Source organism: Zootoca vivipara, chromosome 13, assembly GCF_965207765.1.
Source record: "Zootoca vivipara chromosome 13, rZooViv2.hap1.1, whole genome shotgun sequence".
NCBI classification, from domain to species: Eukaryota; Metazoa; Chordata; class Lepidosauria; order Squamata; family Lacertidae; genus Zootoca; species Zootoca vivipara.
The window spans coordinates 5,145,363-5,161,198 of NC_142596.1; the positions used below are offsets into that span (position 1 = coordinate 5,145,363).

Sequence of the window (15,836 nt, forward strand, 5' to 3'; positions counted from 1 at the left end):
ACTGGTTGTCCATCTAAGCCAGGCATCCCCAAACTTCGGCCCTCCAGATGTTTTGGACTACAATTCCCATAATCCCTGACCACTGGTCCTGTTAGCTAGGGATCATGGGAGTTGTAGGTCAAAACATCTGGAGGGCTGCAGTTTGGGGATGCCTGATCTAAGTTTTAGAACACGTGATTGCTTGATTTTATTGTGTTTCTTTTAGTACAATTATATCTTGCATTTCTTTCACAGCCCAAGAGGGAAAACCCAAGGTCGCACCTGATGTGGTCCTCAAATGCCTTCTGAAGTTGCCCATTCTTCCATCCCATCAGTGCTCCTTTTTTTCTGCTTCCTCATTCTGCCTGGATGTTTTATGTACTTCTCGCCACCCACACATTTTTTATGCTCCTGCACACCAGTTGCTGGAAACCGCAGAAGAGGAGAGGCCTCTTGTGCTCAGGTTCTGCTTGCGTGTTTCCCACAGGCATCTGGTTGGCCCAGTGGTGTAGCGGGGGGGGGGCTGAGGGGGGCCATGGTCCAGGGGCCACCACAACAGGCTCCCTCTTCAGAGCCTGGATCCGGTGTGTGAGGGAGCTGCAGCCGCAACTCCATTCCTGGGTCAAGCCTGACCGGGGTGTGTGTGTGCAGAGGAGAGTAGGCACATCCAGCTGCAGCTCCATCACCAGGTGAGGCTTGCTGCACCAGCTCTATAGCTGGGTCAAGCCTAGGCATTCTAATCAGAGAAAGTAGCCATGGTGGACATCAAAGCCAGGCTGTCCTGATTCCAGATCAGTTAATCCAGAACATTTTTGTCTCTGGCTCCGCCCTGTGAAGGGTTATGCCCAAGGGAATTCGACCCTTGAAAGAAGAAATAGATTGCCCACCCTTCCTCTGCAGACCCCAGCTCTCTTTCCTTCAATGCCACCCTCCCAAGATCCCTGTGAGGTAGATCAGGCTGAGGGAGAAGTATTGACTGGCCCAAAGACTCATGTTTTATATATGGTTTTATATAAATATGTCATATATAAAGACTTTGGCTGTAATTGTGATGCTTAGCTTATTTTCCATTGCTGCTTTGTTAATAGTGTTCAATAGATATTAATTGGTTTCTCAAAAATTTATTATAAGTATAGTTTTATTGATTTCCAGTACATAACAATTACAAAAGGGTGGGGAATGCAAAATCCCAACTTGCCTCCCTCCCCACTCCAGAACCAATCAGTTTATTTGAGTTTGCCAAACTTCAAGCTTTGATTTTGGCGGCTGCCATTCTTCAGGGTTATGAGTAAAGTATTTTATAAAGAGATTGCAATTGTTTCACTGATGATTTGTTAATTGTTTTATTTAATTTATGCTGTACTTGAGATGTTCTGTTATGCTGTATTACGATGTTATTTGTTTGCAAACCACTTTGGGATTCATTTGAATGAAAAGCATCTAGGAAATACAGTCAATTAATCCAAGGAAGTTGGAGAGCTCAATGGCTTGAATCTGCCTTTGAACCCGCTTCCCCTTGGACTGTATAAACGTAAAAAGAGTCAGGGAGGGGGGCGTACATGGGGTCCATCACCCTCTTCTCACAAGATGCCCCAAAGGACGGGAAGGCCCAGGGCGCACCGGCCACTTGCGCTCCAGAGGAATTTCCCGCTTCCGACGGCGGAGGTGGAAGGCAGCAAGGGGCCAGGCAGAGCCCAATGGCCGTCCATGGCGTGGTGGTCTTCACCCGCCTCCTCGGAAAGCCGTCCAGGCTGGTGAGGGCCATCCCGGGCCGCGTCTTGGGGGAGCGCAGCCCGGGGGAAGAAGCAGGAGCGCCGTAGTGCCGCGCGAGGTTGGACGGAGGCTCCCCAGCAGCAGCTCCTGCCTTCTCGCCCCGTCCCTCTTTGCCCTTATATAGGCATCTCTGGGATCAAATGGCAGGGAGAAGAGAAAAAGATGCGGAGAAGGAAAGGAGGAGGGTTAGGGAGGCGGGCGGAGGAAGGGCGGCGCGAGCCCTTTCCCAAAAAAGTATTGGATGTCTCCAGGAATGCACTCGGCCCCCGGGGACGGCGGTACTTATCTGCCGGGCGCGACTGGGGAGGCGCTCGCACTTCAGCCCGGCCCTTCGTCTCCGCGCAGCCCAGCCTCCTCCAGGAAGGCAGCTCCAGCTCCAGCAGCAGCCAGACGCCCAGATCCGCCGCGCCGCCGCCTTCGAACCGGGACGTTCTTCTTCTTCTTCTTGCCGCCGCCGCTGACCCCCGACCACCGCCATGGATGCCATCAAGAAGAAGATGCAGATGCTCAAACTGGACAAGGAGAACGCCTTGGACCGGGCCGAGCAAGCAGAAGCCGACAAGAAGGCGGCTGAGGACAGGAGCAAGCAGGTGGGCGGATGCCCCGTCGGGGCCCCGCAGGGGAGTGGAGGGAGTTTGGAGTGGGTCTGGGGGGAATATGGGGAACCACCCCCCGAGAAGGCGAGGGAGGCGCTCCAGCAAACGACCCTCCCGATTCTCGACGTGTTTCCTCGGGAGTAAGGTCCGTGGATCTCCAGGGGGTTCCAGACCGACGGGCTGCCTTCCCGGCGTTGGGTTTCTGGAGTGCTTTGTAAGAAAGAGGGCGCTCGGTGGGCCGTCGAGGAAATTTGCCTAAAGTTGGGGGTGTCTTTCTTTTTTGCCCCTGAAAGAAGCTGGGCTCATGGGAGAGAAGGGGCCTGCACCTCCTCCTGAGGAAAGCAGTTGGCTGAAGGGGAAAGTTTCTGGACGGTGGCTCGACAGTAGCACGCTCCAGTTCGCGGCTCCCAGGTCGTGGAGGAGAAGAAGCAGGGTGTGCCGGTGGGACTTTTGGACACACCGAGACACAGGACGGCCTGCCAGCTTTCTGAGCGTCAAACTAGTTTCACACTGCAATAAGAGGATCAGAATCCCTACAGCAGGACCAGAAGCCTCTTTTCTCAGAAGTAAAATCCCATGGGGTGGGATTTCACTGAGGAAAGATGCAGAAGGCCAAGCGGTGAGGCTGCCCATTGGGCTCAAGGACCCTGATCCTGAGGAGGCATGCCTAGAGGATTGAGCCCACAGCCTCCCTGTGGGAGGGAGCCCCAACATTCCCCATTCTGCTTGATTTCCAAGTGGGCATAAGGGTCCTTGCCATCAATCAGTCCTGTACAGCTCAAGCTTGTCATGACTAAGCCCCACTGAAAAGAGTTACTCACAAATAACTTGTTTTGATGGTTTCAGCAAGATTTACTAGTGATTAAGTAAGCCTGGATTGGGGTCCAGTTCAAACCAGGGACTGTCTCCCACCCCACTTTTTAAAAGTTATCTCCAGAGTGGGATTTAAAAAACAAACAAACAACCAAACCCTCTAAGGTCAATAACTGTATCTAAGCACAGGATGTTGACTGGCCTGTGGATGGGACTGGGTCCATGGTCAGATCTGTTGCATCCTGCCTCACATACCGCTTGGTTAATAATGCCTTTTCTCCTGCTTCTGGTCTTGTCTGCCCTTGCGATGGAAACTTTTAAAAAATATTGTTCCCACTAATTCTGGGGTGGGTGGCTAAAAGCAGGGCAATGTCCCTGGACACAAATGCATCTGAGTGTGTTGTCTGTCTCCTCCTCTTTTGCCTGTAACATGTGTGGCTAGTTGGAGGAGGACATTCTGCAGTTGGAAAAGCAACTGCGGACCTCTGAGGATGAGAGGGACCGGGTTCTGGAAGAGCAGCACAAAGCGGAAGAGAGCCTGCTGGCTGCGGATGAGAAGGCCACCAAGGTACCGTGCTGAGAGGATGCTAACGGTTCTCCTTCTCTCCCTCTTTCCTCCTTCTCTCCTCTTCTGTCCACCTGTCCTTCTGCACCTGCACCTCTCCTGTGCGCGATCACCTTGCCTGCTGCACCCCCTTCTCCCACACGTCCTCCCCGCTTTCCCCACACCACAACCAGCTGGAGGATGAGCTGGTGTCTCTGCAAAAGAAGCTGAAGAGCACTGAAGATGAACTGGACAAATATTCTGAGTCCCTGAAAGATGCCCAGGAAAAGTTGGAGGTGGCAGAGAAAAAAGCTGCAGATGTGAGTACCCTTCCCTTTCCACCATCTCACACACACCACTAACATTTGGGCTGCCATCAGCCTATGCAACCTCTAAGGCCACCCAAGTCCATCTTCAGGGCCAGGCATCTCTTGACATGGGCAGGAACATACCATTTTCCTTGCATGATGGCAGTCACCCCGTCACCAAAGAGCATGGATACCATTTGTTCATTTTGGGTATCTCCAAGTGTGTGAAGTGCTACTGCTTCATAACCTAAGGGGAAAGATGTCTCTCGGGGGTCAATATGCAGGCAGAGGATGAAGGTATAATTGATGTTATGTTTAAAATCTTTGCAACTATTCAAAAGACACATATTGATACACATAAAACAGAGAAGGGATGTAAATAAATTAGGGTTGTTGAGTTGAGGCTCCAATGCATATACAGTAATGGATACCCAGTAGGTTACCAAAATATGTCTGTGCTTAAGGATTTGAGGGTAGAGGTAGGCCAGTGATTCTTAACTTCCAAGCCATCTTCTGGTTTTGAAAGTCAAAAGGTTTGTCAAGAAAACTAGAGCTGTGAGAACTCAGCCCGGAAGGTGATACTTGCTGGGTCTGCAGTCTGCAGGAGATAGATCCAGAGAATAAGCATTGGGGTTATATATAGCTCAGCACTTTATATGGTATGGGTGAGAGCTGCACCCTTAGCAGCCTCTCATTCCGCCCACCTGTCTAACCCTTGACGAGTATTAAATAGTCCCATGCATGTAACTCTCAGACATTTGTAGCTCCCCGTCCATTACAGTGCAAGTGAAATTCTTTCCAAGTAAAGACGTCCTCCCAAGTTTAGAGTGGGTGATGCACATCCCAAGCAGATGATGTCACTTATATTTCACTCGTTTAAAAAATGGTAGCATAACTTCTATACACATAAGTGGTTTTAGAAAGAATGGGCAAAAGTGTGGTATTAAATGAAGGAGATTCAGTGCAAGTTGGAAGACAAACTTCTTTCTCATTTCTGTTCAGTACATGGCGTAGGATTAAAAATGAAAGTCTTGTGCCCAGCCTAGAAAGGAATCTGTTTGACTTAATTTCAGCCATAGAACCACAGAATGACTCTTCGTCTGAGAGACAGGCTGCATCTAATCTGGTTCAGATGTGTGTGTCTCCCCCCCCCCCCCCGTATGTGGCATTCTATAGATGGAAGTCAGCATTCCAGCCAGCCGGTTTATTTAACTTGTTCAAAGGAACCGCATATAGATCCAGGGGAGATATTCCTTATAAGGAAAAGAATGCAGACTATTTTGAAATGGCTTGTCTCAGATGAAGGCTGGGGAGAGCTGAGAAATGCTACTGGATTCTCAGAAAGCGACTCTTGCCGTTTCACTTTAATTCAGAAAGCAGGCGCATTGGCTTGCAAATGTTGAAAGGAAAGCGAGAGCTCCTTCCCTATCTGTTTGCAAGTGGGCCTGCCACAAACTCCACTTTTTTCCACCCTGCACCTTTTAAGTGTGGGGTTTCTTTTTGTAGAAAGCAGCAAAAAGGAGATGCAGTGCCGATTGACCTAGACGGCCAACTTGCCTAGAGAGGAAATAATTTCCTGGATTGATTCAGAAAAAAATGCTTAGGGAAGGAGGGATGTTAAATGAGTGTGCATGAGGAAGGGCTCCCTGGAGTGAGATCACCTTTACCGGCTGGGATTGGGCAACTGCAGGGACATTAGTCATGGGCAAAGCAGACGGCAGTCGGCCGCCAAATCACTTCCTTTGAGACACACTGGTTTGCCTGTAGTGGGAGGGAACGGCTTAATGAGTAACTCTAGGGTGTTTCTGTCCTGTTCCCCGTGTGGCCTCCACCAGTCAGCAGAGCCTTGGCAGGTTCCCTTCTACTGTAAAGGTGTGCCCTAGTGTTCTAAACTGTCACAGATCCTACTTTCAGAAGCCTTCACTGCCAGAAAGCTGCAGTACAGGCAGCCCCATCTGAACTTAGTCTGCTTTGAAAACTATGTTTCCTATCAGGTGATTCAGGACCGAGTCCCTCTGAGTAGATTGAGTGGGGTGGGGCTTGCTGGCTGGTAAGTGTTTAGGGATTGCAGCCTTTCAACCCAATCCTATGCTATAATACTCAAAAGTAAGGTGAGTTGAATAATCCGGGGCTTACTCCCCAGGTGTATGAAATGGCAGCTGAAATCTGCCTGCTTCATCTGCCTGCCTGTTATTCCATCCTCCACTTCTGCCCTGAGTTCCTGTGTGTGTTTTGAAGGCTTCCTCAGGAGGTTTATGTTAGTCCAAAATGGTCATCCCATGTGTGTTTCTCCCTCCCAGGAGGGTGAGCAGGCCAGGTTCCTTCTGGCTTCTGAACACAGCTTTCAGCTAAAAATCAATTTGGATGGTCGGAACAATATTTTCCATGTGCCGACCTCCATAGGATATAATTCTGAACATGTGGAACATCCTCTCTTGTGGAAAGAAAACTGTTATAATGAAGAGGGCTAAGCAGCTTCTCTCTCTCTAAAAAAAGACCCTCCTACCCTCCTTGCAGACTACTCCATTCATTTTTAAAATGGGTATTTTTAAAGGAAACAATTGAAGCTCAGTTTAAATATGAAGCTGTGTGTGTATTTAAAAGCAGAAACATCTACATGTAGAAACAACTAGTGCGCCAGAGCCACATGCTACAGAAGTACATGCTGGCGTACTTCTGTTGCTCACACAGTCACCAGAGATGACGCACGTGGTTGGGGCTGAAAACCTGGCAGAAGTTTCTGTAGATGCTAAGTTCTCATCCCAGCCAGGTAGGTTGTCGAATTACTGGGTTTTAAATATATATATTCCTGGTGTCATGCTTAAACCAGGACTGAGGAGGAGCTGATTCTGCCATAGGCCAACACCCACCACACCCAACTTGGCGACTCATCTGACCAAGATTTGAAGCCAAAGTTTAATTGAAGTTGCAAATCCTAGTCAAATGGAAACCCTGGCTAGCCTTCGTCATAGCTCATATCAGTAGATAAGGTAGGAGTGAGGGAACCACTCCCTATGGGGGAGCAGAATAAGAGAAGCCCATAGCTCAATGGCAGACATCCCTGGTTTTTGCATGTAGAAGTTTGGTGATTCCCCCCCCCCCAATCAACTCCAGCCAGCTGGGTACCAGACTGGCAAAGCCAGCTTTAAAGGATCCTTGCCTGAGACACTAACAAGCTGTTGCCAGTCAAAGACAGCAGTACTGGACAAGATCAGGAGTAGGCAGGCTTTAGGATCTGCTTTCGTTTTTTTACCAAACCCCCAAGACCAGCCATGTGAAGTCAGTTCCAAAAGGCATCCTTTTAGAATTAGCCACTTGGTTCTGCAATCAGAAGGAATGGTGATGGCGTAAGTCCTCTCCTCTACCGCCCTTCGACTGTCCTCCACCCCGGTCTTTCTAGTGGTGCCAAGAATCCCCCTGTGCCTTGTTACTATGAAACTCCTTAGAGATATCTGGAGTATTTTGGACAGCACTTTAGCATCCTGCTGTCACTCTTCTTCTTCTTCTTTGGCGATCACTCATAGCTGAGTAAGATTGTCTTCCATAAACACAGTTTTAACAATGGGTCCGTAAGTGACTGTGGAGGCCAATTCTGGATCCACATGTCCTTCCACAGTGGGGACATTGGTTTCCAGGCGGGAGTTTATCACGGTGTGGATTTGCCTAGCGTGCCTTCCTCTTAGCACGTTTCTCCCTTGCGTCCTCAGATTGAGTTTCTTCAAAGCCCATGACACCTTTGGTAAAGGCTGTTCTCCAACTGGAGCACTCACAGGCCAGTGTTTCCCAGTTGTTGGTGTTTATACTACATTTTTAAAGATTTGACTTGAGACAGTCTTTAAACCTCTTTTGTGGGCCACCAACATTACACTTTCCATTTTTAAGTTCAGAATAGAGTAGTTGCTTTGGAAGACGATCATCAGGCTTCCACACAAGACTTTAGCATCCTGCTGTCACTAAGCCCCCCCCCCTATCCTAGAATGACTCTGGACTATGGAGTGTTCAACTCAAGGCGATTCTCTGGTTTGACATTCCCTGTGTTTCAGCCAGTATTCTTCCTAGTTTTCTCTAGCCCAGCAAGTCCTGCTCCTTCCCCCTTCCTGTTTTTTCAGGGGGCGGGGCACAATTTTTCCATTCCATTTGCATTATAACACAAGCATGTTCAGAGCCAGTTTAAACCCTTTTTGCTCTTTCCCAAATAGAAGGAAGTAAAGTCCCCTTCCCCCACCAAACACACCTAGAGTTGCAGACACCACAATTCTGTATGTTGATATCTTGAACAAGCATACTTTTCAGAAAGTGAACCATTCACAGTGGGATCAGGTGTTAAACAGGGTTGTGTTATTGCCCCAACTCTATTCTTTATTTTCATTGCCATGATCCTACACTTTGTCGACGGGAAACTCCCCACCGGAGTAGAAATATTGAACAGATGGAAAGCTCTTCAATCTGAGCAGGCTGAAAGCAAAAAGTAAGGTTACCGTAACTTCTGTCATATCATAAAGCTTCAGTATGCCGATGACAACGTAGTGTGCGCATGCTCAGACACTATTCCAAAATTAAAAATGGAAAGCGTAATGCTTGTGGTCAACAAAAGAGGTTTAAAGACTGTCTCAAGGCAAATCTTAAAAAATGTAGTATAAACACCAACAACTGGGAAACACTGGCCTGCGAGCGCTCCAGTTGCTCAACTCTTTACATAGTTTAAAGCAGGGGTCCCCAGACTAAGGCCTGGGGGCCGGATGCGGCCCAATCACCTTCTAAATCTGGCCCACGGATGGTCCAGGAATCAGCATGTTTTTACATGAGTAGAATGTGTTCTTTTATTTAAAATGCATTTCTGGGTTATTTGTGGGGCCTGCCTGGTGTTTTTACATGAGTAGAATGTGGTCCTTTTATTTAAAATGCATCTCTGGGTTATTTGTGGGGCATATGAATTCATTCATATTTTTTTTCAAAATATAGTCTGGCCCCCCACAAGGTCTGAGGGACAGTGGACCGGCCCCCTGCTGAAAAAGTTTGCTGACTCCTGGTTTAAAGCCAGGAAATGTTGCTGTGTAGTATAACTTTGAGCCAAAGCATCTGTCCCTGGGAGCACAACCCCACCTTGGAATTACTGCGAATCTTTGACCACCAGGTGGCACTTGTGCACCTTTTCTGGGAAGTCTCCATTCGCTCCCACCCCCTTTTCTGCTGCAGCAAGCCCCCAAACCTCTCCCATTCCTGCCCCAGGGCATTTTGTCTTAGTACAAATAGGAGAGAGAGGCTGAGGCAGGGGCAGTTCTAGAACAGGCCTGGGACAGAGATGCTTTCTGTGGGCCACCACAGCACAGGAACAAGGCTAAGAGACCCTTCCTTGCTGGACACCCCCATCTACGCAAGCAAGAGTCATGTGGGTTAGCGGGCTGCATCTTGGGAAATGCGAGATTCTGCTGCATTCAATACCAAGTTCTCTCATCTTGTGTCAGAGCTATTCCACTTCAGGTGGCAAGGGAGGGCTCACGGGATTGTTCCTCCATGTGCAAAAATGGTTAATATATTTACTTGGTTAATACATTCGACTACTGATACAAAAACATCTAGATAGCTGGTACACCCATGAAAAAAGGCTAAGGCATAACCCTGGACATGCTAGATTTATTGATGCAGGGATTTGAGGTGTTTGTGAAAGAGCACCCCCCATGCGAGCTTGACCTGTGGAACAGTCTAGAGGGTGCCTGCCTCTTCAGGCCATACACTGGGGAAATATTTGGGTACTCTTATGCAGAGAGGCTACGAACATGAGTTTGACCAAACTGCGGGAGGCAGTGCAAGACAGGAGTGCCTGGCGTGCTATGGTCCATGGGGTCACGAAGAGTCGGACACGACTAAACAACTAAACAACAACATGCAGAGAGGCAATCAAAAGCAGATCACATAGCATGATCCCAGAAGCGTTTGCTCCACTGTAAGATTTTGTGGGCCTTGCAAAAAAAGTATGTGAGGAACTGTGTCTTCTGCATGCAACCTGATCATGGACATGCTTACTCAGTGGCAAATCCCACTGCTTTGAACTAGAGCTGGACTCACTCGGGAGGAATTCTAGGAAATGAATTCCACTGGTTTTATTACAATCAAGCTGGATATATATTTTATTGATTAAAATTGTTTAATAAGGGGAGAGGTTTACTTCCAAACTAACAGTGTAACAGGGGCGGACGTCTCCACATATAACTTTGGACTAGCGCGATCCGTAGCGCATTTCATCCGGAGGAAGTCCCGCAGATCTCAGTGATGCTGCTTGGGCTGTTCTTTAGGCGCTGAACAAGCAGCCTTGAAACGATTGCGGCTTACTTGCGAGTAAGCGCGTCTGTGAGGCTCCTAGAGTCCGTGCAGCCAACGGCAAGGCAGGGCGCGGCTACGCGCCGAGACGCCGGCGTCTCCTGGCGGCGCAGGTGGAAGCTGGCGGGGAAGGGAAAGCGGACTTCCGGAGGTGGCGAGGCGGGAGGAGCCGGAGCCGGCGGTGGGCGCTGCCTTGCCTCCTCGCCTTCTGCCGCGCTGCTTGCCGGTCGGCTGTGGCCCGCTTCCCCTTCTTGCAGCCTCGCCTTCTTCCCTCCTACGGTGCCCATGGCGGCGGGGCTCAGCTCGCTGGAGGCCGTGCGTCGGAAGATCCGGAGCCTGCAAGAGCAGGCGGACGGCGCCGAGGAAAGGGCCGGCCGGCTCCAGCGGGAGCTCGACGAGGAGCGGGCGGTGCGCGAACAGGTAGGCGGCGGCCATCCCCCGAGCATCGCGCCGGACGCCGCATTTCCAAGGGCGGCGGCCGCCCTTCCTCCTCTGCGCCTTTGGCGACGTAGCTGGGGGCCGTCGGGGGAGCCTTGCGCGCTCCGCCGGGAGCATAGCTGCCAAGTTTTCCCTTTTCTCGCGAGGAAGCCTATTCAGCATAAGGGAAAGTCCCTTAAAATAAGGGATAACTTGGCAGCTATGGCCGGGAGCCCCCGATCAAGCTCGCGGTGCTGCCCAGCAAGGCCCGGGAACCGGCGAGACGCAGAGCGCGAAAAGGAGGTCTTTTCTCTTTCCCTCTCCCGTCTCGGATTTCTGGAGGGACCTTGGGAGTCCCCCTTGGAGTCGGCTGCTCATCCGTTGCCCTTCCATCCCGTCTCCCTCCTTGACGGTCCGTTCCCCGCCGCGGGCCTTTGCAAGGCGCGCCCCTAGCCTGTCTCCCAAAAGCTTCCTCGGGAGACAAAGGGGGCTACCGGGGATGCTGCGATGGCCTCGCCTCGTCGAACAAAGGCGGCGCTTTTCGAAAGTTCCCCGCAAGAGCGAGCTGGCCGATGAGAGCCTTGCAGGAGTCGCTTTAGGCTCAGGCTTGGAGAGAGAGCATAGCTAGAGTGAGTTACCGTTTAGGATTGCTTTACGCGTCGTGGCGCAAGGCGCAGGTCTGCACCACGTGCCCCTGAAAATCCGAATTCGGAGTAGTGCAAAACCCACCTTTACACCTCTGGGATCAAGAGGGCGGGGCTCTGGGCACAGGGAGGGGTTTCTAAGTGTTTACTTTTTTTAAACGGAGTATAAAATCCATGCAAAACAGCATGGTTGTGAAGGACATGCATTAATGTGCAGGCTTTGATTCCGGTTTATCCGGCCTTCCTTGTAAAATTGGCATGCCAGCCTCATAGCCTACCTACCCAGAAATTTGCCTGATGCCAAGTGGGACCATTCCAGCAGCATGGCTTCAGTACTGGCTACAAGGGCTCTCCAGGGATTTGTGCAGGAGCTTTTCCCAGCTCTGCCTGGGCCTACTAAAGATCGAACTTGGAACCACCTGCCTCCTAAGAAGGGGCTGTTCTGCTGAGCTTCTGCCCTTTCCTCCTTTGAGCTAGGGCCCTTCCATAACCTGGGGGGGGGGGGGTAGGTGAGGCTCAGAGACCAGAAAGCTTTAAAGCTAAGCAGAGACTTGAATTCCTCCCCAACTTGAACTCAGCGTTCTCTCCTCTGCACCATATCAACTTTTCTCTTTAAAATGGGGGATTTGCTCCCATGGGTGTAGCCTGCACCCCACCCCACCCCAATCAAGTAAATAAATAGAAATAACTAACTGACCAATTTCATTGCAGATATCTTGGTTCTGCCCCGGCAACAAAAGCCTGCCCCCGCTAAAATAATTCCTGGCTACACCCATGTTTCTTCCCAAAGTAGAAAGTGATGGTTTGTTTGTGTGTGTGTGTGTGTCCCTCTCTGTGCCTTTCACAGCTGATGCCACTTATCATATAACGGGTCATGGGTTCGAGCTCCTCGTTGGCCAAAAGATTCCTGCATTGCAGGGGGTTAGACTCTAGATGACCCTTGGGGTCCCTTCCCACTCTGATTCATAGACTTCTAGAGGCATCCAGCCCAACCCCCTACAATGCAGGGCCCACAGCTAAAGAATCACTGATAGAGGTGGTCATCCAACCCCAATGAAGGAGAGACCATATTGCACTGCACCCAGCCTCGAAAGGTAGCTGAACATTCATTTTGGAATGTTCCTAATACAGGGTCACAGTATTAGGTGCAAACAACATTGTGTGTTATAGCTGGGCAAATTTATTGACTAGACGCAGTGTTTCTCAACCAGTGTGCCTCCAGGTGTTTTGGGACTACAACTCCCATCATCCCTAGCTAGCAAGACCAGTGGTCAGGAATGATGGGAGTTGTAGTCCCAAAACATCTGGAGGCACACTGGTTGAGAAACACTGGACTAGAGGACCCTTTGGCCCTCCTTAAGTTGTTGGATTCCATTCCCCCATCAGCTGCAGTCATCAGCAAGGCCAGGGATGATGGAAGTTGTAGTTGGCAACATTTGGAGGATGTTCTGCACCCCGGACTAGAGTTCTTTCTCAGCAAACATCAGAAGAGTCCTGCCGCTGGATCAGAACAAAGAACATAAGAATAGTTTTGCTGGATCAGGCCAAAAACGCTTCTGTCCCTGCATCCATTTCTCACAATGGCCCATCAGATGGCCTCCTCCTCCCACAGAATGAAAACATCACCTGTCCTACCAGTTCTCTTAGTAGGCTAGCAAAAATAGCAGTAGTAATAAAAGCCTTCAGCAGAGCAGATTGGGGCATGAGGGGTGCTGGTTATGGAAAATATTTCCCTCCCCCCCCCTCTCCACAGCCAACGTGGGAATAAAGTGGGCTGATGGGGGAGGGCCAGACCTTTCATGCACCCCCATGGGATTCCCTGTTGTCTGCCAGGGGAGTTACTCAGCCAAACTTTGGCCCTCCAGATGTTGCTAGAATACTGCTGTCCACCTCCCCTGAACCCTGGCCATGCTGGCTGCCAGGTTTGCTGGGTGTTAGGAGCCCTGGCAACATCTGGGGGGGGGTCATCGCTCCTGCCCTGACTCTTCTTATTGGGGAGAATGTGCTCCCGCCTTTTGTTGTGCCCTTTCCTGGTGTAAGGAATGGCTTTGCTACTCGACACCACAGCTCCCTGTGGCAGATAATTCTGCAGGTTAACAGTGTACTTAAAATGACAAAACTCTCCCGCAACCACCCAGTTTCTTTGGATTGTGACTCTGCCCTTTGGTATTTGCTGAAAGACAAATGTCACTTTATGCATATGCCACCCATGAGAAAACCCTTCTGGATCAGCCCTTAAAGGCTACTCTAGCTCATCATCCTGTTTCCTGTGGTAGCCAAATGTCCACAAAGGAGGTAGCAATCTGATGCTGTTGCTCCCCAGAAAGTAGCATTCAAAGATACCGTACATTACCACTGAACATGGATGCCACTTAGCCATCATAATGATGATGAGGTATCTGAAGAAGTGCGCATGCACACGAAAGCTCATATCAAAATAAAAACTTAGTTGGTCTTTAAGGTGCTGCTGGAAGGAATTTTTTTATTTTGTTTCGACTACGTCAGACCAACACGGCTACCTACCTGTAACTATAATGATACCACTTAGCCGTCATTACTATTGAAAAAGGCCCCTACTTGTGCACTTTCCTGTCCTGCTTTTGTTGCAACTTTCTCTTCATCCAGGTTGTTAGTGTGTGGTTGTGCTGTCCGGGCTGCAAATTCTCAAGCATGCTGTCTGAGATTCACCCACAAAAGAACTCCGCTTTGAGCAAGTGCAGCTGGTGACTCAGACAACATGGATGCCTGGGTGATGGGCAACTTTCCTGAGCATTGCTAACCAGTTTCATTCAAGCTGTGATCCTGCGTTCCTTTACATGGGAATAATCTCCCTTGACTTCTAAGTAAATATGCATATTGATGTTGGTACCAAATTTTTAGAAAAACCAATTTGAACATCTTTGAATTTGGTTTCCTTTGCTACAAGGCTTGAGTTTCACATGGCTGCTATGCATAGGGTTGCCATGTTGTTGTTGTTTAGTCGTTTAGTCGTGTCCGACTCTTCGTGACCCCATGGACCATAGCACGCCAGGCACTCCTGTCTTGCACTGCCTCCCGTAGTTTGGTCAAACTCATGTTCGTAGCTTCGAGAACACTGTCCAACCATCTCGTCCTCTGTCGTCCCCTTCTCCTAGTGCCCTCAATCTTTCCCAACATCAGAGTCTTTTCCAAGGATTCTTCTCTTCTCATGAGGTGGCCAAAGTATTGGAGCCTCAGCTTCACGATCTGTCCTTCCAGGGAGCACTCAGGGCTGATTTCCTTAAGAATTGATAGGTTTGATCTTCTAGCAGTCCATGGGACTCTCAAGAGTCTCCTCCAGCACCATAATTCAAAAGCATCAATTCTTCGGCGATCAGCCTTCTTTATGGCCCAGCTCTCACTTCCATACATCACTACTGGGAAAACCATAGCTTTAACTATACGGACCTTTGTCGGCAAGGTGATGTCTCTGCTTTTTAAGATGCTGTCTAGGTTTGTCATTGCTTTTCTACCAAGAAGCAGGCGTCTTTTAATTTCGTGACTGCTGTCACCATCTGCAGTGATCAAGGAGCCCAAGAAAGTCAAATCTCTCACTGCCTCCATTTCTTCCCCTTCTATTTGCCAGGAGGTGATGGGACCAGTGGCCATGATCTTGGTTTTTTTGATGTTCAGCTTCAGACCATATTTTGCGCTCTCCTCTTTCACCCTCATTAAAAGGTTCTTTAATTCCTCCTCACTTTCTGCCATCAAGGTTGTGTCATCTGCATATCTGAGGTTGTTGATATTTCTTCCGGCAATCTTAATTCCTGCTTGGGATTCATCTAGTCCAGCCTTTCGCATGATGAATTCTGCATATAAGTTAAATAAGCAGGGAGACAATATACAACCTTGTCGTACTCCTTTCCCAATTTTGAACCACTCAGTTGTTCCATATCCAGTTCTAACTGTAGCTTCTTGTCCCACATAGAGATTTCTCAGGAGACAGATGAGGTGATCAGGCACTCCCATTTCTTTAAGAACTTGCCATAGTTTGCTGTGGTCGACACAGTCAAAGGCTTTTGCATAGTCAATGAAGCAGAAGTAGACGTTTTTCTGGAACTCTCTAGCTTTCTCCATAATCCAGCGCATGTTTGCTATTTGGTCTCTGGTTCCTCTGCCCTTTCGAAATCCAGCTTGCACTTCTGGGAGTTCTCGGTCCACATACTGCCTAAGCCTGCCTTGTAGAATTTTAAGCATAACCTTGCTAGCGTGTGAAATGAGCACAATTGTGCGGTAGTTGGAGCATTCTTTGGCACTGCCCTTCTTTGGAATTGGGATGTAGACTGATCTTCTCCAATCCTCTGGCCATTGCTGAGTTTTCCAAACTTGCTGGCATATTGGGTGTAGCACCTTAACAGCATCATCTTTTAAAATTTTAAATAGTTCAGCTGGAATATCATCACTTCCACTGGCTTTGTTATTAGCA

The 15,836-nt window shown here is 49.3% G+C and overlaps 1 protein-coding gene across 20 annotated transcripts in view; it reads left to right on the forward strand.

Annotated features, from left to right (window-relative positions):
• The first annotated feature begins 2,080 nt into the window (after positions 1-2,080).
• Positions 2,081-15,836, forward strand: part of TPM1 (tropomyosin 1) — a 38,230-nt gene continuing 24,474 nt past the window's right edge. For 6 of the 20 annotated variants that reach the window (XM_060282716.2, XM_060282712.2, XM_060282727.2 and 3 more), the window contains exons 1-2: positions 2,081-2,342; positions 3,900-4,025. In XM_060282716.2, coding sequence (XP_060138699.1) covers positions 2,229-2,342; positions 3,900-4,025 — 240 coding nt within the window. In that variant the 5' untranslated portion in view covers positions 2,081-2,228. Of the gene's footprint in view, positions 2,343-3,603; positions 3,730-3,899; positions 4,026-10,470; positions 10,752-15,836 lie in introns of those variants that run through there. The other 14 variants (XM_035131829.3, XM_035131827.3, XM_060282730.2 and 11 more) reach the window with 3 other exon arrangements.